The sequence below is a fragment of the Pteropus alecto genome, unplaced genomic scaffold, assembly GCF_000325575.1.
Source record: "Pteropus alecto unplaced genomic scaffold, ASM32557v1 scaffold433, whole genome shotgun sequence".
Classification (NCBI taxonomy): Eukaryota; Metazoa; Chordata; class Mammalia; order Chiroptera; family Pteropodidae; genus Pteropus; species Pteropus alecto.
The window spans coordinates 59,362-84,095 of NW_006433953.1; the positions used below are offsets into that span (position 1 = coordinate 59,362).

General features: G+C 52.2%; 3 protein-coding genes, 2 long non-coding RNA genes and 1 other non-coding gene across 6 annotated transcripts in view; 4 read left to right on the plus strand and 2 right to left on the minus strand.

The window, feature by feature from the left end:
• The window catches only part of LOC112477417, a 3,052-nt gene extending 409 nt beyond the window's left edge, over positions 1–2,643 (plus strand). Inside the window, exon 2 of the long non-coding RNA XR_003045452.1 lies at positions 1,853–2,643. This is a non-coding gene — a long non-coding RNA (uncharacterized LOC112477417). The remainder of the gene's footprint in view (positions 1–1,852) is intronic.
• Positions 2,644–5,779: 3,136 nt separating this feature from the next.
• On the plus strand, positions 5,780–9,483 carry BLOC1S1 (biogenesis of lysosomal organelles complex 1 subunit 1). Its single transcript, XM_006908861.3, has 4 exons — positions 5,780–5,957; positions 6,683–6,755; positions 8,841–8,973; positions 9,283–9,483. The coding sequence occupies exons 1-4, from the start codon at positions 5,897–5,899 to the stop codon at positions 9,391–9,393; spliced, it is 378 nt and encodes a 125-aa protein (XP_006908923.1). The 5' UTR covers positions 5,780–5,896; the 3' UTR covers positions 9,394–9,483.
• Positions 9,484–9,626: 143 nt separating this feature from the next.
• On the plus strand, positions 9,627–14,352 carry RDH5 (retinol dehydrogenase 5). Its single transcript, XM_025044721.1, is given in 5 exon segments — positions 9,627–11,047; positions 11,049–11,128; positions 11,287–11,545; positions 12,921–13,084; positions 13,357–14,352. Coding segments are annotated over 5 exon segments (942 nt in total). The 5' UTR covers positions 9,627–10,832; the 3' UTR covers positions 13,581–14,352.
• Positions 12,542–12,660, minus strand: LOC112477432. The gene has a single exon (XR_003045466.1). It is a non-coding gene; the product is annotated as a 5S ribosomal RNA (ribosomal RNA).
• A 136-nt stretch (positions 14,353–14,488) lies between the features above and the next one.
• On the minus strand, positions 14,489–17,724 carry CD63 (CD63 molecule). The gene is made up of 8 exons (XM_006908863.3): positions 17,591–17,724; positions 16,938–17,014; positions 15,858–16,046; positions 15,610–15,684; positions 15,411–15,506; positions 15,161–15,301; positions 14,823–14,906; positions 14,489–14,643 (listed from the first exon to the last, which is right to left on the minus strand). Exons 2-8 carry the CDS (start codon positions 17,001–17,003, stop codon positions 14,578–14,580), a joined length of 717 nt encoding a protein of 238 aa, XP_006908925.1. The 5' UTR covers positions 17,004–17,014; positions 17,591–17,724; the 3' UTR covers positions 14,489–14,577.
• An 860-nt stretch (positions 17,725–18,584) lies between these two features.
• Positions 18,585–23,699, plus strand: LOC112477419. Its single transcript, XR_003045459.1, has 2 exons — positions 18,585–19,036; positions 23,242–23,699. It is a non-coding gene; the product is annotated as an uncharacterized LOC112477419 (long non-coding RNA).
• The last annotated feature ends 1,035 nt before the right edge of the window (positions 23,700–24,734 follow it).

The window sequence follows — 24,734 nt, forward strand, 5'->3', positions numbered from 1 at the left end:
GCCCCCTCTCCGGCAGGTGGAGGCCGCGCCGCACCGCTAAGGGATACCCCGGCGGGAGGCCTCGCTACCCGGCACCCAGCCCCACCCCAGCTCCACCTCGCCGCCCCCTGTGCGCGCTCCCTTTAACCCTGGACTGGTTACCGAGCCAGCGAAGGGTGGAGGCGGCGCCTGGCAATGGGGAGCGAGAGAGAAGTACAGAGAGAAAGGAGCCAAAAAAGAGAAAGGAAGGTAAAGACATAAGTGGATGAGGCTTAAAGGAGTCTGGGAAGAGAGGGATGCAGGCAGAAAGAGAGGAGATGAAAGGGGGACAGTCTCGGGCCTGGGTCCTGTGTGGTCGACCTTAGCTCTCCCTCCTCCCCTTTGGTCACGGGGACCACTTCTCATGCTGTTCCAGTCAAACCACTTCCCGCCTCTTCCCATCCCACCCCTCAGAGCTCGGCAGTAACAAGTCTTCAGCATTCAGGGAAACAGAGGGAAACAAAGACAGGCAAGAAGAGAAAGAAAAACTCAGCAGGTCTGGGGAGAGGGGCAAAGGAGGCAGATAGAAAGAGAAAGACATGGAGAAAGAAAGGCCAGAGGGGCGGGGAGGAGGGACGCTCAGGGTGATAGTGGAAGAAGAAAATAAGCTTGGGGGTGGGGGTTGCCAAAGAAGGGTAAAGATGAAAGAGATTGGACCCAAGAGGCTGTCTCCAGCTCCCAGACCCTTCCCAGGACTGTACATTTCCCACCCTCCAAAGCAGCTGTCCCCAACCTTTTTGGCACCATCCTATGGCAATGCTCTCGCAGGAAGTTATTTCTGGAGTCTACCCCCCATTCCTCCCATGGCACCTTCAGGGATGGGAGCTCCTATGAGAATCTAATTCCTGACGATCTGAGGTGGAGCTGAGGCAGTGATACTAGTGCTGAAGAGCTGCTGCAAATATAGATGAAGCTTTGCTCCCTGGCCCACCACACACCTCCTGCTGCTGTGCGGTGGGTTTCCTAATAGGCCAGGGACTGATTGGGGACCCCTGCTCCAAAGGGGTGGGGATTGGAGGGGGTGGACCTGGGCTGGCCCAGACAGGAGCTGTGTGGGGCTTTGCAGGGATCTCTACAAGGAATCACAGGCCACTCTCTCTCCTTCTCTCTTCCCCTCAGGCTAAGACAGAAGCGAAGGGAGGAGGGACATTTTCCAACTCTCTGCTATTTATAACTCTAATCCAGAAACGGAGCCAGAAGGAGAGATAGGAAACAATTTGGCACAACTGGAACCTCACTTGCTCCCACCTCCCCTTACTAGTTGTCTTTCTTACTGAGTATTGGTCTTGTGTATATCCATCTGTCTACCTTCCCCTTCCCTCTCTCACTATCTGGTTTTCTCTCATTCCAAACTCTACTTTTGCCTTCCTTCTTGTCTCTGTCACTTGGAATCTTTCTCAGACTATTACTCAATGTCTCTAATATTTTCTCTGCCCCTCGGACACTATCATTATATTCTTAAGATTCTCTCTTCTCCTTCCCTTTCTTAAAAGCCCCAGTAGTGTCCTACCTAGTTATTCTTTGCATGCTCTCTTTGTCTCTCTTCTTTGTGCAAGGTTATACTTTAAAAAAAAAAAAAACAAACAGACAAATAGGTAGGCTCTCACTCTCCTGACCCTGCGAGAGTTCTTGCCTTGGGTATATTACTACTACACATTTGAAGATTTGGGCCTTCGTTTTTGCAACACTATGCTTGTGGCCATCTCCTCCAGGGAACTAGCACAACTTTAAACAGGTGCTATCAAGGAAGTACATGTGCTGCTAGCAGGCTGGCACCAGGATTCTACTATTATTATCCCCCACATATGCCGTCTCCATCCCTTTTCTATTTCAGAGCCACAGACAATAGAGAAGGGCTGAAGTGAAAACACAGAAGAGTAAAATCAAGATAGAACCTGGAACTCCCAACTCAGCCCAGCCAGAATCGGAATGCCTTTAGAACCCCGACTGCCTTCCTCTCTGCACCTGCAGCTTCTGCCTCCCTCCAGCTCCACTCCACTGGCTCTTGCTAAATCCAAGGCTGAAATCAGATGCTAAGAATCTACTTCTGACCTCCTCTGCCCAAATATTTGAGAAGTCACCTCATGGCCACAGGAGGAAAGAGCAGGAAAGAAGAGAGAAAGGCCACCCAAAATTAGCCTGGCTATAAATAGTGGGGCAGAGGAAGGCGGGGACATGCAAGGGCCCTAGAGCAGCCTGGTTAAGTTTAGACATGTAGATTTTCCTGAAGGAGAAGTGAGACCAATTGTTGGAGTGGAGAGCAATATCATAGGAATATTGTAGATGAAGGGGGGAATGAAGATTCTAGAAGTATCCCAAGACTGGAGGAAGTTGAACATTAGAATAAACAACCTGTCAGAGAACTTCTTGTATTTGAGTCGAGAGTTTAGGAATTCATTAAATTAAAGCTAGTGCTGACGCTATTTGATTCCACTCATTAAAACATTGTAAAAATGATAAAACTATAAAGATGAAGAACAGATTAGTGATTGCCAGGGGACAGGAATAGGAGGAGTGAATATAAAAGGATAGCACTGGGAGTTACTTTGTGGTGATGAAGGAATTCTGTACCTTGATTTTGGCAATGGTTATTTGAATCTATCCAAATAAATTGGAATAAAATTACATAGAACTACATGCACGCGCGCGCACGCACACACACACACACAGACTACATGCACGCGCGCGCACGCACACACACACAATAAATGTATGTAAAACACTGATGAAAACTGGATAAAGCCTATAGGCTAGTTAACAGTATTGTAGCTACCTCAGCCTCTTGATTTTGATATTGTGTCACAACTATATAAGATGTTGCCACAGGGGAAAGCTGGGTGAAATGTACACAGGACTTCAAGTACTATTTTTGCAACTTCTTCTGAGTCTATAACTATTTCAAAATAATTTTTTAAATTAATAAATTCCCAGGCTCGGCAAAGACTTTGGCCCTTGTCTGAATAAAAGCTGAAAACTTCTCCAGCCCCTTCCCCCTCTAACAGCCTTCTTTTCCTCTCCATCTGAGATCCCTATTTTCCAGCTGCTCTAACTTTCAAGCCAACACTTTCAGAACACAGACTGCAGGGTTAACTTCTCCTTCCACCTCATCTGGCAGAGCCTTGAAGCATATGGCCCAGGGTCAGCCTTTTCCTCCCCACAACACACAACATGAGTACTTTCTCACCCCACCCACCTCTCCAGCACTGGAATCCTTCTGCCTGCCTCTGGATTCTGGCTGTAGCCAAAGCTTGAACTATGGGAGTGGCTGGGAGAAAAAGAATATAAATGTGATTGAGGGGAGTCAGTGGGGACATGACTTGACCGTTCTGGTCTTTGAGGATCCAAGGAAAAAACCCTTGCATCTTGGAGAGGACTGGGAGGTCACTTCCCACAGAGAGCCATTTAAATTGTCTTGAGGGCCCTTTTTCTTTGAGCACTGGCTTCAGGCCAACATTTGGAACTTGGCCACATCACCAACAGCCCCCTCTTGAAGCCCAGCCAGATTTCCCACTATGAGAAGCCTCCTCCACTTGTGTCACGTCCTCCCTCAGTCCTCACCCAATCCCTAACAACTAAGCCGCTTCCGACCCTAATGTTTATCCCAGCCAGTCAGCTTGAAGCTTACTAATTAAAGTTAACTCTGAAAGAGACCTCAAAAGAATAGGGAGATGAGTGGAGAAAAATAGCATGGAGTTGCATTCATTCATTCTAAGGGAAAATAATCTGGGTGGGAAATTGTAAGGAGAGGTGGGCAGAAAGAGATTTCAAATTTCAAGAGTCATTCTCCAAATATGAGTGCAACTTGTGTCCATCTCTACCACGGGCAGGTGGGGTTGAGCTTCAATCACAGCAGAAACTGAGGTTAGACAGTGAACAAGAAGGGCCCAGAAAAAGAGCAGCTGGAGGATGACTCTGGAGAGATCAGCTGTGGTCCCCAGATACAAGTACCCATGTCCCTCTGCCCACCTCTAGGGCAAAGGAACAGCCAGTGTGTGAGAGAGGAGGGCAGGGCTGATGTCTGCAGAATCCTGGCAGTCTCTATACTGATTGTGAAAAATGTCAGATGGTAGTGCCAAGTGGGGTGAGGGTAATACAGGATGGGCCTGTCACTCTCCCTTAGCCTCATTTTAACATTCACAGTCTGATGGCTGAAACCCCCAACGCCAATCCCCCTCATTGGCCCCTGCCCCCTGTCTCACATTCCCCAGGTCACTATTCTCTGACACCCCTTCCAACCCCTACCCTTCTCTCTCAGGCCCCGCAGCTCTGAGAGTGATGCACCAGGCACCTTCCAATCTGCCTCTATTTTGCTTGCTCACTGCAGTTAAAAGCTGAAGCCAGAGTGGGAGAAAGATTGGGCCAGGCTGCCCTGTGATGCTCTCACTCTTCCCGCTTCTATTGATCAGCCCTTCTCTGGATAAGAGCCTCTTCCCAAAAACCCCTCCCCTTCCAGTATTCCCTTCATCTGATGCCCCACAAGATGGAAGGGCACAGTGACATGGGAGATATCTTCCTGGGCTATCTCCCATGGTGTATTCAGTATAGTGCAGTGGTTACACTCAGGCTCTGGGGTCAGATAGCCTGGATTTGGATCCTAGTTCTGCCACTTGTGAGCTCTGTTACTTCACTGCTCTGTATCTGAGTTTTATTCCACCTCAATCAGCACCCATGTCTCCTCCCACTGCAAGCTGATGTAATGAAGTCAATTTTCAACTATGTAACTGAATCACAAAATGAGAGAATGCCAAAGTTGGAAATAGCTTTAGACAGGGTTTAGTACAGTGATTCTCAACCTTCAATTCATTTTAGAACAACTTTTTTAAAAAAAACTTATGCCTGGGCTCCACCCCTCAGCGATCTAATTAGTCTAGGGCCGGGGCATTTTTAAAAACTTCCCCAGGTGATTCTACTGTTTAGCCAGGATTGCCAATGACTTATTTAATCCAGTTCCTTTATTTTACTAAGAAGAAAACCCAAATCCAGAATGGGTAAGCAACTTGCCCAAAGTTAGCCAGCATGTTAGTGCACAGTGCACCAAAAGAGACTGGCAGTAGCAAGAATATGTTGATAATGTTTATAACGTTTTCTTGTTGGAATTAATCCCGGAAGCATTTTTCTTAGTTCAGAGAGGTGTTATGTAATTTACCTTTTACTTAGACAGCAGCACTTATTCTTCTAGTGAGACTGAAATGGGTTCTCATTCTCTGACCACAAAAGGACAGAGATGGAATTGCCCACTCACCGTACATAGCCAGCCAAATTAGCAAAGCTCCCTAGGAGGCCGCTTGAAGTACCTAAAACGCTGCTTCTCTACAATGACCACCCTGTGCTAAGGGAACTCAGCGGGGTGGTGAGAAAAGAGCGAGCTGGACTAGAAAGGAAAGTGGTCCCTCCTAGAAAGAGGGAGCTAAGAATCAACTGAGAACTGGCAGGAGCTGCCAGGAAGGAAAAGCGAGGAGGGAAAGGAATTTCAATGAGTCCAGGGAGCCTCCGCTCTCTCAACAACCAGACTGTGATGGACAACCTGGCAACACCAACCCCCACCAACCACCCCGCAAGCCTGAGATCCAAAGGAGGTGTTAAAAAAGGACTCTGCAATATGAGTGCTAAAGAAAATTTTCAACACTCACCAAAAGGTGAGCCCCCAATAGACAAGAGCTCACCTGCCCCCAACACTCTACTGTTCCCTCCCTTCCCAGCCAAGATCTTCACTATCTGCCAACCTCGCCTAGAAAAGGGGGCGGTTTCTCGGCCTCACGTGACATTAAGGTCACGTGACTCGGCCCCTCAGCCGCTGAGGAGTGAGTTCCAGCTCCCGGAGTCGGAAGGGGCCGGCCTTGCCCAGCCCCCAGCACCCAGGCCCCGGTCCTTAGCGACCATGCTCTCCCGCCTGCTGAAGGAACACCAGGCCAAGCAGAATGAACGCAAGGAGCTGCAGGGTGAGACGAATATCCGGTCTGCGGTTTTCTCTCCCGCCGCGGCCTAGCCTCAGCCCGGGGCCAGGACCTCGAGTAACGGCCCAGATCCAGGGAAGGGCGCGGGCTGGTGGGCACAGGCATCGGAAAGGGGGCGGTGGCTTTTTTGAAAATTCCGTTCCCGTGCCAACGGGCTCTGGTCCCATTAGCAACACTCCTGTGCCCTCGGTAACGCCCCCCACGCTGTCACCGCGGCCTCCTAGTTCCGCCCCCTGCTTTTGGAACGCTGCGCCGATTGGTCCAGGCAGCCTCTCATCCTGGAAGGGACGCTCCTAAAGCGAGAAGGGTGTTGGGGACCCGACTGAGATGGGTTTCTTGGAGGCCTGAAACCACCGAAACAGGCGTGGGGCTCTTGTTTTCTGAACGCGGACTGAGAATCCGGAGTTGCTCATCATTAGGCCAAGAAAGTGGGAAAAGAGTACCTGGGAGTCTGGGGAGTCCTGGACGCTGCCACTGACTCATTAGCGCCCCTTGACGAATCGCTTCCCCTCTCAGAGAACCAGCTTCCTCACCTCTAAAATGAAAGGGCTTGCTTTATGTTCGTCAAAGTCCTTTTCAGCTCTGGCACTCTGTGATTAGTTGAGATATTCCTGCAGGTAGCAGAATAGTAATGAATGGGTGGGGAACCTTCAGTACCACCCCTCAAAAAACCAAGTCGCCACTCCGATCCCTTTCTCCCCTGCCCCTAGAGAAAAGAAGGCGAGAAGCTATCACTGCAGCGACCTGCCTGACTGAAGCTTTGGTGGATCACCTCAATGTGGGGTATGAACCTCTTCCCATCGACACCAGCCGCCCCCCACCCAAGTTTAGGCACTGGCAAGGTCTATCGGGTACAGATTGCTCTTGAGGGGATGTGATGTTCCACTCATTCCTCTACCCTTCCCCCCACCCGGTTTAAGTTTATGGACAGAGGCTTGAGTCAGCTCTGACCCTTAACATTGGGCAGGGAGGAGCAGCTGCACTGGTTGGAAGAACAGCCAGATTAACCCCCTCCCCACAATGACTTCCCTAGTGCTCACAACCTGATGCCATCTGCCCACCTCTCCTCACCCCTCCAAGTCCAGCTGTCACTTTGGTGGGAGGGAGGGCACCCTCCTTCACCACAGCTTACTACCCTCTCCTTCTCTACCTCCCACCCTCTGGCAAGCCTGGGGAGCAGCTGGCAGGAAAGAGATGACACAGCTGGTAAGGGTGAGAGCAGAACCTATGCCAAGAGCTATAGCAGAGCCAGGCTGTCCCTGCCCTTCCTTCTGGGTCTCCAGGGACCACCCCCTGCTCCAGTCCTAAATGAGAATGCCAATAACAACCAAAGACTTGAGAAGGAGCAAAGAATATTGTCTCTTGACCCAGAAGAGTGCAGAGATGATGATTTGATAGGGGGTCTGTTGGAAGAAAGGCGGCAGTATGATGCCTTCCACCCCAGGGCAAGTAGAATAGCTTGGTTGTGAATCCAGAGACTGAGTCACCCAAGTGATCCAGGCAGGGGCTGTCATCTTCATTACTCATTTCTGGGGAAGATTAGGGGAAGACAAGGCTGTGGTCGGGGCCTCTGATCTCCGCAGACCCCCATCACCACCACCACTACCACCACCACCACCTTCCGGCCTCTCCCTTCACTCAGTATGAATAATAGAAAGCAGGAAGTCACAGGAAAAACTGAGATTTCAGAAACTCTCAGAGGAATCGTGAAGCATTGGAAGCCCCCTGCTTTTACTATTTCAGCTCCTACACCACCCCCTACCATGGCCCAGCTGTCCCCAAAGAGAAAGGACAGGGTCTACCCCCTTTCTTCCGTCCCACATTGGCGCCTCCCAGGCTATGCTGTAAAGTTGGCCCAGGCTTCTCCCTCTCCTCTTTCTTTGCCAGGGGCCACCCCACTTTTAGATTGAGGGCAGCTAAGCCAAAGCCAGATTAGAAAGGGTTTTGTGTTGCTGCCCACAGCTCCTCTCAGTCCCCAGAAAGGAACACAAAGGCTTCATCTATCTCAGTCCTTGTCAGGTGTCCTTCCCACTCTCTCCCACCCCACCCAACCCCATGCCCCCTCCAGCCTCCACAGATTCCAGTGGGTGGGGCCACCGGATGCGGAGTCTCCCAGCTGACCTAGAGCTTTGGGGTGGGGAGTGAAAGATTCACCAGCCAATAAGAGAAAAAAATTATTACACAGTCGTTGCACAGTTATTGCTGGAGAGTTGGGAGGGGATGGGGGCAGGTGCCAACCTGACTGCAGCCAGCACCTTGACTGAGAAGAAAAGAAAAACTATTGCATGGAGCAGAAGGGAGAAGTGTGCATGTGTGTTCATTCATATGTGTGGGCAAAAGGAAAAGGGTTGGGAGAGAGACTGAGAGCCAAGAAGCAGCCCCTGGGAGATCTTCTCTTGACCCTGAGTTCCTGGGGAGGGGGTTGCTCTCCCATCCCGCCCCAGATTCAGGGAGTGGCCCAAGTTCCTTCCCAACTTCTTGCACAGATCCCTGGGCTTCCGATCACTGCCAGATGTGTCCCTGCTGCTAGATGTTCCCAGCTTCTTTCTCAGGGATAGCTGCCCCCCGCCCCAGGTTAGTTCTCCCTTCCCCCATCCAGCTTCAGGAACTCCTTTGTGGGGTAGGATATGATATGTTTCTAGTCAGCTCCCAGTTAGGCTCTCCCGGGAATCCTGGAGTGGGAGAAAGGAGCTGGGTTCATTTGCATATAACTGGTCTCTTTTGCATCATATCCCAGAATGGCCAAAATCACGAGGTTTTCCTCAGCCTGACTCCCGGCTGGCCTCCCATTCTTGCAGTGGGATATTAGTCCTAAAGACCACTCTTACCAGTTGGATGAGTTGACCTCCTCCCTCCTCCAACCTGTAGTGTGGCCCAGGCCTACATGAACCAGAGAAAGCTGGACCATGAGGTGAAGACCCTGCAGGTTCAGGCTGCCCAGTTTGCCAAGCAGACAGGCCAATGGATCGGGATGGTGGAGAACTTCAACCAGGCACTCAAGGTGGGCCATGCTCCCTACATCACCAGCCCCATCCTGGGCCCCACTGACTGCCTCCAGTCAGGTCACCTCAGGCCTGGGGTTACAGAAGAAGTAGGGATGGTCCCAGAAACCCCCTCTATGCCCCTAGTGTCAGAGAAGCTAGAGAAAGAGGTAAAGGCAGTTGGTGGATCCAAGCAAACCCCTTTGTACGAGATGTGTGGAAAGTGCCCCATTCACCCCCTAGGTGATGAATCTAGGTAGAGGATGGAACTAGCTTCCTCTTACTCTACTCGCCCTGATTCATGGACTTCCACGCCCTCCGTTTCCCAGGAAATCGGGGATGTGGAGAACTGGGCTCGGAGCATTGAGCTGGACATGCGCACCATTGCCACCGCCCTGGAATACGTCTACAAAGGACAGCTGCAGTCAGCCCAGTCCTAGCCCCTCTTCCCTCCCGCTCTACCCGCTCCTCCTACCTCCCCTTGGAGCAGAAGGGAGGCTGACAGGCCATGAATAAAACACAAGCCTCCATTTCTCTGTGGTATGTTTTAAGGAGCTACTAACTCAGCATGGGGAGTGGAGGTGGAAGGGTCAGAGACTGTTTTCCTAAGGGACAGGCACCTTTTGGGTAGAGGATGGAACTAGCTACCTCTTATCCCAACTCTCTTTTCCTCCTTGGGCCTGGTACAGGTGCCTGTTGGGTAAGCAGAGAGTAGGAGTTCTCCACACCTCCCAGAGAAGGTCTCAGTGGGCCCTGCCCCAAGCTCCTAACTCAGGACTTCAGTTTCCTGCCGAGGAGAAATAAGACAGGGAGTGGGTCTGGTCTCAGCTCTGGCGCTCTGCCTCTCCATGTGCTCATGGCCCCTCCCAGCCTGGTGCTAAGCAGTGTCATGAGTCTGGACCCAGCCGAAGATTAACTCTTGGGCATGGGAGTACTTTAGGCATGAAGGGGGAGGAATGGCAGGTCTAAGGTCACCAACAAAGAGGGGCAGCAGCCATCCTTGACACATCTCTCCTCCTGGGAATCGATGACAGCGGTGGTCAGGAACCCTGGCTGGAAAAGATAGCCAAGAAATGGGTCCTGGTATGCCTGGCCTATGCCAATCGCTGGCTTCAGCTGGCAGGCTCCAGCTTTTCAGGCACCTCCTCCCAGCCCTCCCGCAGTCCAGCTCACATACCTCTGGTAATCAGTCTACTGGCTGCGGACTTTGGCCTTAGCTATAGCTCGTGTGGGAGCCTGGGAAGACTGAGAGCAGTCTCTCAAACAAGCAAAAGAAGTGTCCAGTATTGTACCTTCCAGCTTTCTCCAGAGAAGGTAAGCAAGATACTGGAAACCGGGATGCTAGGAGAAAACTTGCAAGATTTTACATGTATTGACAACTCAAAGCTTTAAGCTTTTAATGTGCTTCGTCACATATGCTCCCCTTCGATCCTCCACAACTCCCCGGTGTGTGTGATGGGTGTTAGTCACCGTTGGCAGATGAGAAAACAGGTTCAGAGGCTCAGTGAGATGCTCGGCATTACACAGTAAGTTTGGAGCCACAAGGACTGAAATGCAGGACTCTTTGTGTTTCCTAAAACAAGGTCCAGCTTACATTTAGAGAGTTCAGATGTCCCTGGTTTAGCAGGAGAGAAGAGATGACAGCAAACAAGAAGATCCGGCTCATTCGGTTTTCACTGAGTTGGCCATTAATATATGGTCTTTCCAGATCGTTTGCTTTCCCAAATGAGGTGTAATTTGTCTTTTATCTGTCAAGCAGATTATTCCTCAAAATGCTGGGACCAGAGACTAATAGGGAGGATATTAGGTGCCAGAGTAAACTAGACAAGTTTTTCTACCCAGCCTTAGCTGTCACCTGCAGGTCACTTGGACTGCAGCCATGTGGCTGCCCCTACTGCTGGGAGTCTTGCTCTGGGTAGCACTGTGGGTGCTCAGAGACCAGCGGAGCCTGCCCCCAAGCGACGCCTTCGTCTTCATCACTGGTTGTGATTCAGGCTTCGGGCGGCTTCTGGCACTGAGACTGGATCAGAGAGTCTTCCGAGTGTTGGCCAGCTGCCTGACCCCATCAGGGGCAGAGGACCTACAGCGGGTGGCCTGACACCCTACTGGATGTCACTGATCTCCAAAGTGTCCAGCAGGCAACCAAGTGGGTAGAAACACATGTTGGGGAAACAGGTGAGTATGGTTCAGCCACCAGGAACATGGTATAGGGTGTTCACTGGCAGGGGCTGTGGGAAGCCAGAGGGACTGTGAGGGGAAGGAGCTCAGGTCTAGGAAGGAGAGGTACCACTGCAATGACTCACCTCCCCTCAGTATGTCTCACCTCTCCACAGGGCTTTTTGGTCTGGTGAATAATGCTGGTGTGGCTGGTATGTCTGGGCCCACACCGTGGCTGGCCCGGAATGACTTCCATGAGGTGCTGAATGTGAACACACTGGGCCCCATCAGCGTCACCCTTGCCCTGCTACCCCTACTTCAACAGGCCCGGGGCCACGTGGTGAACATCACCAGCATCGCGGGTCGCTTGGCAGTCTTTGGTGGGGGCTACTGTGTCTCCAAGTTTGCCCTGGAGGCCTTCTCAGACACCCTGAGGTGAGGAGGCAGGGCCCTGGGCTCCCAGCCCCCCAAGGACAGCTCACTCAACAAAAGAATTAGTGTCTGCTCTGCAGAGATGACCAAAACATGTGGAATACTTCAGAGGAGACAGTTTAGGGCTTAATGGGTTCAAATCTCAGCCTCTCATGTGAACCTTAAAAGTTAGTTCCATTTACCTCAGTTAAATCAGAATGAGAAGACCCACCTCATGGATGTTATGAGTAAAATGAGGTACCTGTAAGGCCTCAACAATGCCTGGCATATAGAAAAGGCCCCCAAAAAGCCTTCTATCATTATTATTAGTGTTATTATTAATAACAACAACTATTACAATGAGCTGGTACCTTTACATAATGTTTTCTCATTAATTCTCCTAGCAACCCTATAAGGGCAGGTATTAACACCTTTAAGAGTAACATAACTTACCCAGGACCACACTGGGACTCTCTGCTCACCTAAAGAACCTTGTCATTCTGTCCTTCTGCCCCTCATCTTTAGACAATAATGTTCAACCTCCCATGACAAGAGAGACTTGAGAAGGACAACACGGAAGGAAGGCTTGAATTTTGAGTAGAAGTACAAGTCCCCCAAGCCAAGCCCACCTTCTGAAGGAAGCCTGCCTTCATCACCATCACTCAGCAAAAAATTTCTATATTGACTTTTGTCCCTATCCCTCAGTCTTTTAATTTTCCAATCAGCACCATGGAACATATACTTTATACTTGGACTTGTACATCTGTGCTGGGGTGGTTGGATGTATTCCCACTTTCCTCTCAGCAAATACCAGTCTATACCCTTCATATCTAGCACCCAGGACTCAACCCTGTGTCCTGGGAGCTAGGGAAGGGGGTTCTAGGTCTGGAGTTGGCAAACTGTGTTTCTCAGGCCAGATCTGGCCAGCTGCCTACAAGCTTATAATAGTTTTTACATTTTAAATGGTTATATAAGTACCTACGTAATATTAATTTTTAGGCCTGCAGTATTTTTTTTAAAAGCCTACAGCACCTAGTATTCCTAGGTGGTCTCCCATCCAAGTACTAACCAGGCCCAACCCTGCTTAGCTTCTGAGATCAGACGAGATCCGCCGTGTTCAGGGTGGCATGGCCGTAGACTAGGGCTGCAGTATTGAAAGAAGTTTGCTGACCCCTGCTCTAGGTTACAGAAGAGAATACAAAGGAAAACAAACCTTAAAAATATCTCCGTCCCCATTCCATTTGCCCCTCATCCTAGGGCAGCTGGGATATCCCTTACTGTCAGGACCCCGGTGCCTGGTCTGTGATAACTTTCCCATCTTAGCCCCCCACCCATGTTCCTGAACATCCCCTCCCTGTAAGGGCAAGAATCCAGAAACCTCCCTCTGCTCTCACTTCAGGCGGGACGTCACTCCTTTTGGGGTACGAGTCTCCATCATAGAACCCGGCTTCTTCCGAACTTCTATAACAAAACCGGAGAGTTTAGGGAGTACCCTGTCAGCCTACTGGGCACGGCTGCCTCCAGCCACGCAAGCCTGTTATGGGGAGGCCTTCCTCACCAAGTGTAAGTAGCCGGGGCACATGAAGGCAAATGAGAGTGCCAGAAAAGCCAGTCCTGCACCAGCCTGCTGGGAGGAGGTGGGGAGGGCAGTGAGGGTGAACGAGACGCCATAGAACACCCAGGCCAGGTGGAGCCTGCCCACTTCCCAAACTAGGCATGGGACTAAGGATCCCTCTCACCTCTGTGGGGCAACAAGCCCCGGGACCCACAGAGAGGGCCTGGAATGGGCCGGAGTGGGACGCGGATGCTGATTACAACCACCTATCGGGCTGCAGACCTGAAAGTGTGGAAGCGCTTCCTGAACCTGATCTGTGACCCGGACCTGACCAAGGTGAGCAGGTGCGTGGAGCATGCCCTGACTGCTCGTCACCCCAGAACTCGCTACAGTCCAGGCTGGGATGCCAAGCTGCTCTGGCTGCCAGCCTCCTACCTGCCAGCCAGCCTGGTGGATGCTGTGCTCACCTGGGTCTTTCCCAAGCCTGCCCAGGCAGTCTACTGAATCTAGCCTTCCAGCAAGATTGTTCAAGTGCAAGAACTTTATTTGTCCACACCCTGGTACTGCCTGGTGTCTGGCACAAAATAGGCACTCAATAAAAGTTAGTGGACAGAAATGAAGGTACCCCATTTAAATGCTTACTACCCTAGGCTGACGTGGCCCAGGATAACTGGCCTGTTTAGTGCTGACAAAACGACTAGCACCCACTGGGGGGCGCAAGGGGGCTATCTTGCATCTCCAGGTGATCTTTGAAGCTGCACCTAAAGAAATGGCCAGTAGAGGGCACTGTTGGACGTTTCCTTTATTTTCTACATGGAGTAATGTTGCAATTCAGAGTTTGGAGTGGGAATGGCCGTTATGTTTTTTGAGGGGCAAGGGAAGGTGGTGAGGAGGCGTCGGGGCCAGGCTGGGTGGTCTCCATGGCAAAAAGGCAGTACCTACTTAAATTCTCTATAATCTAAGACAAGAAGGATGGACGCTGGCCACACAGATGTCAAAGCAACCTATCACCACCCTGAAAGGAGCCAGGCCCCTGAGCAGGGGAGGGAATTGCCAGGCTCTCAGAAGCAGACGAAAAGCCAGGGAGAAGATGTCCATGGTAGTCCTGGGCTGGCCTCTCCCAGGTAGGGCCTTTGTGGGGAATCTTTTTGACTTTTGCAGGAAATGGCTTCATGAATGCTACAGCACTGAGCCTGGCAGCACACGACTAGGAGACAGGGAGGGCAGTGGGACACAGCCTCCTCCCAATCCCCGCTTCCACCGCCAGCCCAACCAACTTCTTCAGCAAAACCCCCTTTTGCCAAACACTCCCCAAAATAGGCCTGCCTGTCCCAGACGTGCAAATAGAACAAGGTCCCAGAGGAGAGGGGAAGAGATAAAGTATCACTCTTTTAAGAAAAACTGAGACTGTCTTCGGTCTGAAAAAATAATCCGTTTAATTGAAAAACATGGAGTATATTACCCCACCCTCCTAGAAGAGGGGCTGAAGAGACCAGACCTCCTACATCACTTCATAGCCACTTTGGATACTCTTCACAAGGCAGCAGGCAAAGACAATTCCCAGGACCTAGAAGGAAAGAGGAGATGGAGAGGAGTCAGAAGGACAAAGTACCACCAACCCACCAAAGAGACTCCAAATATTCCCAGGGCTCCCCTCCCGAGACCAGTACCTCCTGTTCAGCACCCTCCTGCCCACTGCCCCTGCTCCCCAGATGCCCTAGAATGAATCCCAAGGGTGCCTCTCACCTCCACAAAGGCAATGCCCAGGGCTGCTGCAGCCACCACCAGCACATTGCTCCTCAGCCAGAACCCAATCTTCTCCACACAGCCCTGAAGGGTGGCAGGCGTACAGGGCAAGAACACCATCAGATACTTCCCACCCACCTCCCCTGGTCCATCTGTCTCTCCCTGACCCTTGATACCTTCCACCTCACCCCTATCATTCCCCTACCTCCTCCCCATCCCTGGTCTCCAACTTCCCAGAGCCCCAACCCTCTCCACCTCCATCCTTGGTTCCTCTCACCTCTTGAAACATTACCCAAGTTCCCAAGTCCCCTGCTACCTCACCTCAGCCTCCTCCCTACCTCGGTATAGATCTCCTTCACATTGTAATTAATCCCACAGCCCTGAGTGACATTGATACAGCAGGAGTCAGGGACTCGGCCTTTGGGCTCAAGAAGCATGGTCTCCCAGTCTGTGTAGTTAGCTGCCCCGCAGCACTTGAACTGGGGGAGAGAAGAGATATGGGGGAGGTTGTTAAGTGAAACTCCACCTTCGATATGGAGATAAGAATCTTCTACCCCTATTCCCTCTGCTCCAAGCAACCCCACTCACATTTTCCTGCATCCTGTCCAGGATCAAAGCCGTCTGGTTCTGTTTTGGATAATTCTTCATCTGCTGCCGGAAGTCCTTATTAAATTCTGACATCACCTGGAGAGTAAGGAGAGGCATTACTGAGGTCAGAATTCAGAGCACCGGGGTCCCAGAGCAGCTAGGCCTCTGTAACAGGGCCGTCCCCTTATTCCCTGCTTACCTTGTCTCTAAACACATAGCCAGCAATGGCTGCAGCCACCTCCACCAGCACAATAAGAGACAGGAAGATAACAAACTGCAGGAGCAAATGATGGGAGTCAGGTTTGGAATCTGAGTGAGGGGCCGAGCCAGTCTCTGAACTCAAAGATTTTCGCCTGCCCACCTCATTTCGCTCACCCTTGTGACCCCCCAACAGAAGTGACCTTCCAGAAGTCCCAAACACCCACACTGGCCCCATGCCCCACTCACCGTGATCATAAGACAGTAGTTCTCCTTGCAGGCCCCACAGCAGCCCACAATAGCCACCAGGAAAAGGAAGGCACCCACTGCGATGATGACCACAGGCAAGACGGAGCCAGGAGTGGCCCCCTGGCTGATGGTCTGACTCAGGACGAGCTGGGCCCCTATACCCACAACGATCAGTCCCACTGCACAGGCCTGCAAGGAGGGCAGGTCAGGGTTAGTCCAGAAACACAACTTCATCAACCCTCCGTGGTGGAAGGCATCGAGTACACCCAGGACACAGACTTAACCCGGTCAGGGATCTCAACCTTCCAGGAAACTTGACTGGGCGGGAGGAGAATGACCCATCTTTGCCCACAGTTTGTTCAAATGCAAAAAAGAGAAGTTCCCTGAAACCTTTGACCCCAGGGCACATATTCCTGACAGAGTAGTACTTCCTCTGGGCCTCACGAGCTCCCAGAACTGCCCTCTCACTATCCTCCATGCCCAACCCATCCCCATCAGCAGTGACTAGAGTTCCCCAGCCAACTAGGCCCAGAGGAGGAGACAGGAGTGGTGTGTGCCCCTCCCTGGATGTGCCCCTCCCTGGACAAACAGTAACCTCTCAAGGCAAGAGCCAAGAGCAGGAGCAAATTGAGGTGGGCAGAGCCCTTCCCCACCCCCAAGCAGCTGGGAGGGGTGAAGAGGGATGATTGAAATGATGAGATGGAGAAGGGAGAAAGGCTGGAGGAGGGCGGGGAAGGCAGGGTAGCCCCACTGTGTGGAGATAGCATCAGTACATCAGCCGTTGGCTGGTTGCCCCACTGCCCCTATCGCAAGTGGTTGGGTCACCAGACAGGAAGGGCCAGGAATTGGGTGAGGGTGCTGAGTACCGAGGTTGACCATTGTCATCCAAACCAGCCTCAGAGGTCCCTGAAGGCTGGAGGACGGGGTGGCCATGCTGTCTTCGGCCGTTCCCCGGGCTTTCTTTCCACATCTGGTCTCCAGCTGCCTTCATTCCCGGTCCCTCAACCCTCTGCACTCCGAAGCCAGGTCTCCCCGCACCCTGCCAGCACGCTCCCATCGTCCCCCCTACTCCCCACTCACGCAAAAAGCCACCAGAAAAACGTAGAGCAAGATCTTGACACATCTCATTCCTCCTTCCACCGCCATGGCTGCCGGACCTGGGGCAGAGGGGAGGGCAGGGGGATTAGAACCGGCCGAGGGGGCCCTCGGTTTCCGGGCTCCCTGGCGGCCCTCGAGGCCTTCCCTGCTCGGCCCCCATTCCCGGCCCCGCCCACACGGAAACCCGCGGTCAGATCCACGTCTCCCAGCCCCCTCTTCTCCCAGGCCCGAGAGGGGTGGGGGCGACCGCGGCGCAGCCCAGGCCCGCCCGCCGCCTCCGGGGACAGATCCGAGGGCGCAAACAAGGGCGCGAGTCCGCCGCCCACCCTCGGCCGCCAGCCGCAGGCGTTAAATACCCCGTCCCCGCCCGACCAGTCCCGAAAACTGTCCTCAGCCGGAGCCTGACTGCTAGCCACTTTCCCCTCCGCTCTGACCACCCCCCAAAATTAGATGCGGCCGGCACCCCCACCGCTCCCCGCCCCGCCCAGGCCTCCGGAACTTTTCAAAGTTACAAAGTTGAGAAAACCTCAGAGAGGCCCGGAGTGCGGCGGGTCTTCGGAGGCCTGGGCGAACCTAGAGAAGGGGGCTGCTGGCGACCCCCCAGACCCCACAGCCGACCTGGCCCGCCGCCTCACCTGGGCTCCTCGAGGCCGTGCGATCCTCTCTCGCCGCCGCTCAGGGGCTCTCTAGCTGCGCCCCCCGGCTCCGGCCCCGCCCGCCGCGCGGCCCCGCCCCAGCCTCCAGCCCCAGCCCCCTTCCCGGCCGTGTGGCCGCCGGCCTCCCTCATGTGACGCGGGAACAGCTGTGGCCTGAGTCACCCGGCCACGGAGGGGAGGGCCGAGCCCTAGGCTGGGTCAAGGCCAAGGGGCCCGGACCTGAAGACAGCGCCTACCCCTGCTGGGGTTGCCCTCTTCTGGCGCCTCCACTCCCATGCCAACTGGGGTAGAAAAGGAGAACCGAGAGCCGCCTGGTTCTGTCTGGTAGCCAAAAGCAGGGATGAATGCCCAGGCCTCCTTGTCCTCCACCAGAGCCCACTCTTTTCCTCGGGCTCCATCTCTGTTCAAGCCCCAGTCCATCCCCGACGGCAGAGGGCGCTGTCGGCTCCCTGGGATAGAATGGGGCCAGAAAAAACACTTCCAAAAAAATCCCCAGCCTCACATCCTGGGAGTCCCCCAACATTCTTGAGTGGGTGTTCCTGTCCCCCTCTGTTAAACTCTTCTCCATTTTCTAGGGCTCCTGAGTAATGGGTTGAGAGGAAGAGGAAACTCTTCTCCAGACCATTCCACTCAGTCAATCATGATCCATCAGAGTCCGGTCCCTCCCTTTGCGGGAGGATTGACAAGGTCTGTGCCCCCACTACTTCTGGATCAGCCTGTCACGGTGGGTGGATGGACACTAAGGCAGACAGTTCATCTATCCCCTGGATTTCCCCATCCCATCCTAACAGACAGACCTCATCCCAGAGCGTAAAGCCAGGTGAAGGCTGGAAGGGGAGGTGGCAGGCTCAAGCTGCCTCACTCCCTTGTGTACCATGGTGGTGCCCAGAAGGAGCTGTGTAAATGCGCCAAGGACAGAACCAGCCAGCACATTCCCCCTCCCCCAGCCTGGGCCCCACCCCTTAGGCTCCTAGGGTCCTGACTCAAGAACCACTTCCTGAGTCTTGGTGTGTGTACACAAAAAAAGGAAAGAAACTTCAAGAGCAAAAGGAAGAAGATCTGGGCTGTGCTGAGAACCAGTTTCCAGGATCACAACCTTCCAGCAAGACACACCAAGCCCATTCTGGACCTTGCTCCCTAGTTATCACAGCAGGCAGGCTGTGGAGGAGGAGGAAGGTACTGAAGAAAGGAGTATTCAGCGGTTTCTTTATTGTGCTGCCTCTAAATGCCAGGCATGTGCTGGGGGAAGGGACGGCCAGCAAGGCAGAGGGAAAACAATGGCCCTGCCCTCTGCCAGGAGGCAAAACCAAGCCTACACTGTGAACAGAAGCAGAAACCTCTGGTGGCAGCTGGATGACCTCAGAGAGAGGGACAGGTGGTGCCTCAGCCCAGGAAGGAAAAAGAAAAAGAAAGGATTTCACAGAGGTGAGTAGTGCTCTCCGAGGTGAATTTAGAGACTAAAGGGGCAAGCTCTCAGTTCCACTGACAAGGAAAGAGCCACCTGTAAAAGTCCATGGGAGGTTGGGCGTGAGTGGCTCAAAGAGCTCAGGTAGGATGTGGGGAAAGATAGGCGGGAGGTAGGGTAGTCTGAAGTGAAGACTAAGGAATTTAGACACACAACAACCAAGTATAATGCTTGGCCTTTGAATCAAACCAACCGTGAAAGACATTTTGGGAACAACTGGGGAAATTTGAATATGGACTGAGAATTAGACATGAGAAATATTTTTTTTAGTTATGATGATAGTATGATTATATAGGTAAATTACTCTTCTTTAAAGATGCATCCTATAATATTTGAGGGAGAAATGTATCTGTAATTTTTTTTTGGAATACTTCACAAAACACTAAATGAAACACCAGATGAAACGGTCTAGATGACAGAACTGTTGGGAAAATCCAGGTCTATGTTGGATATGTTCTAAAGGCAATGGGGAGTGGTGGGAAGTTTCGAGAGGGTGACCTATCTTGCAACTGGGCCTACAATAAAATGAGTAGGACTAAATATCAGGTGGCCTGAAAGATACCTGTGACATCACTGCCACAGTCCATCGAAGAGCTAGCGAAGGCTGGAACCACAGAAAGAAGGGAAATCTGGGTGGCATTTCACAGGCAAATCAAAGGACTGGGTGACTGTCTTCCTGTGGGAGGGGGAGAGGAAGTGAGAAGAGTCCTAGATGACTCAAACGGGTATTCTTGTCCCTCCCCACACAGCAGAGCCACAGACTGCCCTCCACCTCTACCATACCTCCACCCAGGGCCAAAGCAGGATGGCCACAGGTGTCCCAAGTGAAAGTGGTGCCATCTGAGAGCACATAGGCATCAGCCAGACCAAGTGCAATGCACAGCAGCTTGCAGCTAGTGCCCGAGGCCTCTTGAAGCCCATATCCATACAGGGAGCCCAGACACCTTCTCCCCTCCACTCAACAGGACCAGTGAGCTCAGAACTGCCACCTGCAGAGGCTGGGGGTGCGGAAGGGGGTGGGGGTGGAGAGAGAAGTGAGGAGACTTGGAGAAAGTGAGGAGGAAAGAGAAAGAGAAGGGTTGCCTTTCAGCCCTAATTTGCATCTTCTAGTAGTTCACCAAAATGACCAACACAAAGGGAAGAAGGAGAGGCACTCGCTATATGTTCTCTAGGCCTTTTAGAAAGCATGAAGTTGTGTGCCAACTGTAATTGAAAAATAAAATAATTAATTAGGAAAAAAACATAGAGTTGTTCCTTGGCCACATTCATGCAAATCTACAAGAAAGGTGATATTGTAGACACCTAGGAAATGGGCACTGCTCCAAAAGGAATGGCCCACAAATGTTAGTATGGCAAAACTGGGAGGGTCTACAGTGTTACCCAGCATGTGGTCGGCATTGTTGTAAACAAACAAGTTAAGGGCAAGATTCTTGCCAAGAGAATTAACATACATATTGAGCATTTAAGCACTTCAAGAGCTGAGACAAATTCCCTAGACATGCAAAGGAAAATGATCAGAAAAAGAAGCCAAAGAAAAGGTACCTGGGTTCGACCGAAGCACCAGAGAAGCACACTTTGTGAGAACCAATGTAAAGGAGACTGAGCTGTTGGAACCCACTCCCTGTGAATTCATGGCACTATAGGCATAAAAAAATAAAAGACCTCTAATTGAGTAGGTATCCTCTCCCCCAGAGAAATATTCAAAGAAAAGGAAGGAAAGGAGGGAGGGAGAGAGGAAAGAAAGAAAGAAGAAAGGAAGAAAAGAAGAAAGGAAGGAAGGAAGTAAGGAAGGAAGGAAGGATGGAAGGAAGGAAGGAAGGAAGGAGGGAACAGTGGAGGTCGAGAGGGAGGGAGGGAGGTTGACTTTCTGATACTCAGTTTTCTCCAAGACTGAGAGAGAAAGAAAGAAAGAAAGAAAGAAAGAAAGAAAGAAAGAAAGAAAGAAAGAAAGAAAGAAAGAAAGAAAGAAAGAAAGAAAGAAAGAAAGAAAAAGAGAAAAGAAAGGAGGAAAGAAAAAAAGAATGTTGGGAGAGGTGTGAGGTGATAGAGGAGAATAAAGGAGGGTGGAAGACGTGGGAAAGGTTGGAAGATGTGAGAGGGGAAAATAGACATGAGTGAGAGGGGTGGGGAAGAGGGAGAGAGGAAACGAAGGGTGCATCAGCCTCAAGGCCATTTCACTGGGGAGGGTAGGAAGGGTGGTGGTTGGAACTTAATGTAAAGAAGTTGAGTCTGAAATGGGGGCCTGAAATTTAAATCCAGAGTCCTGTTTTAGGTATGTATGAGGGGGCATGGGTGCTTGATGATAGCCCCCAGACCACAGGGTTATATCAAAACCTTCGGCTTTGTGGGTCCTGCTGGTAGAAAGACTCATGGACCACCCCAGCACAGGCTCCCCAGAGAGTTAGTGATAGACCCAGTTGAGCACCAGGGCTCAGCACAGCCCCTCAAGGAAGATATCCCATACTGGCTCTGCGGGGACAGCACCACTAAGGTACTGGTTGGTGGAGTTATTGTGGTGGCCGGCTCTGACTCCTGCAGTTGTCTGGGCAAGAGTAAGTCACCACACTGTGCTACCCAGGAGAACATTATCATTGCCAAAGTCACCTTACATCCTCACTTCAAGGAAAGTAAGGCTTAGAAAGATGAAACCACTCACTCAGGGGCAACCTGCAGGTAAGAACCAGGGTCTTGACACACAAACTCCAGTACTAGATGCACCACACCCGCCACCAGCAAGAAGCACCTGAGGTCAGAAGCCCTGGTGCAAGACAGGTTCTGCTTCCCACTCGTGCAGCACGCACTTGTGAGTGGAGCGACTTTGCTAAACTCTCACTCTCCCTAAGCCTCGGCTTCCTCCCAGTTAGGCAGGAGGAAAGCTACTCCCTTCCTCATCTCACGGGGCGGTTGTGAAGATCACAGAAGAAATGAAGGGGATCAGTTTTGTTACCTTCAGAATAATAAACGCTTTATAATTCTACTGTTTTTAGACTCCTGGGAGTTAAAGTGATTTTGCTTTGAGAAATATCTGATTACCTCACTTAAGGTGGCTGAGGAAAGGATTGAGAGGGACAACCTAGCCTCCTTTGGCCCCTCCTGCCCATCTTGGTCTTAGCCCAGAGTCCCAGTTCAAGCCCCAAGGCTGAGCTCCTGGTCCAGCCCCACCCAGCCCCGACCCCACTGCCAGGCTCCATCCTCAGTGCTCCATCTCCCTTCCTGCCTCATTCTTTTCCCTACTCCTTGGGCTCCCAGGCCATGAATTCTGGCCCCTTGTTCTCTCTACCTTTGCCTGGCTCCTCTCCCAGCCTCCTTCCAGTCAGTAGCACTATTACCAATGGGGTCATTCCAGATGCCCAGCTGGTGAGTGGGCAGGGCAGGCAGTTCCAGCCCATGGTGGCCTCCTAGTGTACCACCTGGGCCAGGATCTTTGCTGTGTGGTTCTGGTCCAGGACCGGCTCAGAAGTGCTGCAGTCTCCACTGAGAGCCACAGACCCACACAACTAAGGTTTCTCCTGGGATGGAGCAGAGATGAACATAGAAGAAATGAGAAAGAGGCACTGCTGGCGCAGGGGGGTTATCTCAGGTTTCTGTTCCTTGGGGTTGAGAAAGAATTCATTCACTCATTCACTCATTCATTCATCCATCCATCCATTTACTGAAAGCCTAAACATGCCAGGCACTGGAACTAGCTGGAGATGAGTTGACACGGCCCTGCCTTTAAGGTGATTACAACCTGTAGGCACAGACAAAAAATGCAGTGTGGTGAGGGCCATGACAAAGGTAAGCTGTGGATGCTGGGGGCCACCTAGCATAGGCTGGTGGGGGGCGGGGCAGAGGGGTGCAGCAGGGCATTGCAGGCCTTGAAGACATTCAATCAAGTTCTTCCCAACTGGTTGGTCTCCCCCCCATGAATGTGGACTTGCAGCTCAGGGAACTAGGGGTGAGGAGATGAGGCATGGTTCAAACGGGTGCAGGTCGCTGGCACCCCCAGCCAGAGCCTAGGCCAGTTTGTCCTACCCTCACATCTCTAATTTCCGGTTCTCATTCTCATTCTCACCCCAGCCAGACATTCTGGCCATCTACACACCCTCACCATTGCCCCCCACACACGCACACACACCGCATCTGGCAACAACTTTGACCTTCACTGCCCTGTGCTCTCTCCTAGAGATTGGAGATTGGATTCCCTCCGAACATTCCTGCCTCCAGCTCTCCTCTGCTTCCCGCCAGCTCTCCTCATCTGGCAGCCCAGGTCATTCTTTGTCACCTCTGGGGTCAGCACATCTGCCAGTATTTTGAAATCCCTGGAGAAGTAAACATTGCGCTCAGAACCCTCCTTTTCTTGACCAACAGATGGAATAGTGGAATAGTGGTGCCTCCTGCTGGCATAGCTGGGCAATGGGGCCATTTTTTGGCCACTACCCCCAGCAGCACCCCAGCAGGGACCTGGAGTGGGAGCAGTAGGTGACAAAAACAGGCAGAGCTGGGAGGCCTAGGGAGACTGGAGAGTGAAAGTAGAAAAGAGAGGAAGGGCTGGGCCTGCCCTAAGAGGATAAGGGGAAAGTGATGAGGGCAGGGCGGTGCGTCTTCCAGTAGGCCAGAGGCAAATAAAGTGACAACAAAGGATTCTCAGAGTTCCCAACTGTATCCCACTTATACAACCCTCTTCCCCCAAACACAAACTTTTTGGCACAAACTCCCTCCTCTGAACCTCCAACTTCTCTTAGAGAACTTTGGAGTAAAAGAGGTTAACCGGGTGGATCAAGACAGGATAATTACAGGGGGCAGAACTCCCGGTGTGGGAGAGGATGGTAATTACACAGTGAGGTCCTGGGAGCGGGGATGAGGGGTGTCAGGGTTTGTGGGTAGAGACCTGGGAGGGCCCGTTCCACCAACAGACCACCCCCAGCCCAGAATAGCTTCCCCACACAACATTCCCAGAGGCTCTAGCTGGTAGAGGGGAAGCAAGCCTTGTAGGAACCACCCCTTCCCCTCATCTGCTTCTCAGTGACCCCGCCCATCCCCTCCTTGGAAAGACCTGCCCTGCCACTAACTCTAAAAATAGGGACTTCAGGAGGAAAAACCAAGAAGAGATAGAAGTAAAGGTCTTGAGTTCTTCCCCACTGGCCCAGTACTAATGAACAAGGCAGTTTGGGATTGGGGGGTGGCCTGTGTGGTAGGGGTGCAGGAGAGCAGGAGTCTCTCCTCCTCGCAGGGGTCCCCGTTCTGGGGTCAGCTCTGAGAGTGGCCCAGGTGTCTCCAGCCTGAACCCTGGTGACTGTCTCCCAGGACCTGCAGTTCTTCTTTCTGAGGCTCTAACAGACCAGAGGCTGCACACAGGTCCTCCAGGCGTTCCTGAGTCCTCATTTCCTCCCGCTGAAACACTCCTGCTTCTCTCCCGGCAGCTCAAACCTCAGTGCCTTCCTTAGCCGACCCACATTTGCTATGAACCAGTCAGGACCTTGAAGGAGGCGGGCCTGAAAGTAGCTTGGGTAACACAGGGAGAGGGGCACCTCTGGCAGGAAAACAGTTGCCAGGGAGACCAGGACAGTGGGCGGGGCCCCCAATCCCGGTTAGCCTGTATTGGGCCGAGGAAAGACTTAAAAGTCCAGATCTCTCCCAACAACTTTTTCGTAAAGCCGGCAGGGCCGCCTCCTCGGG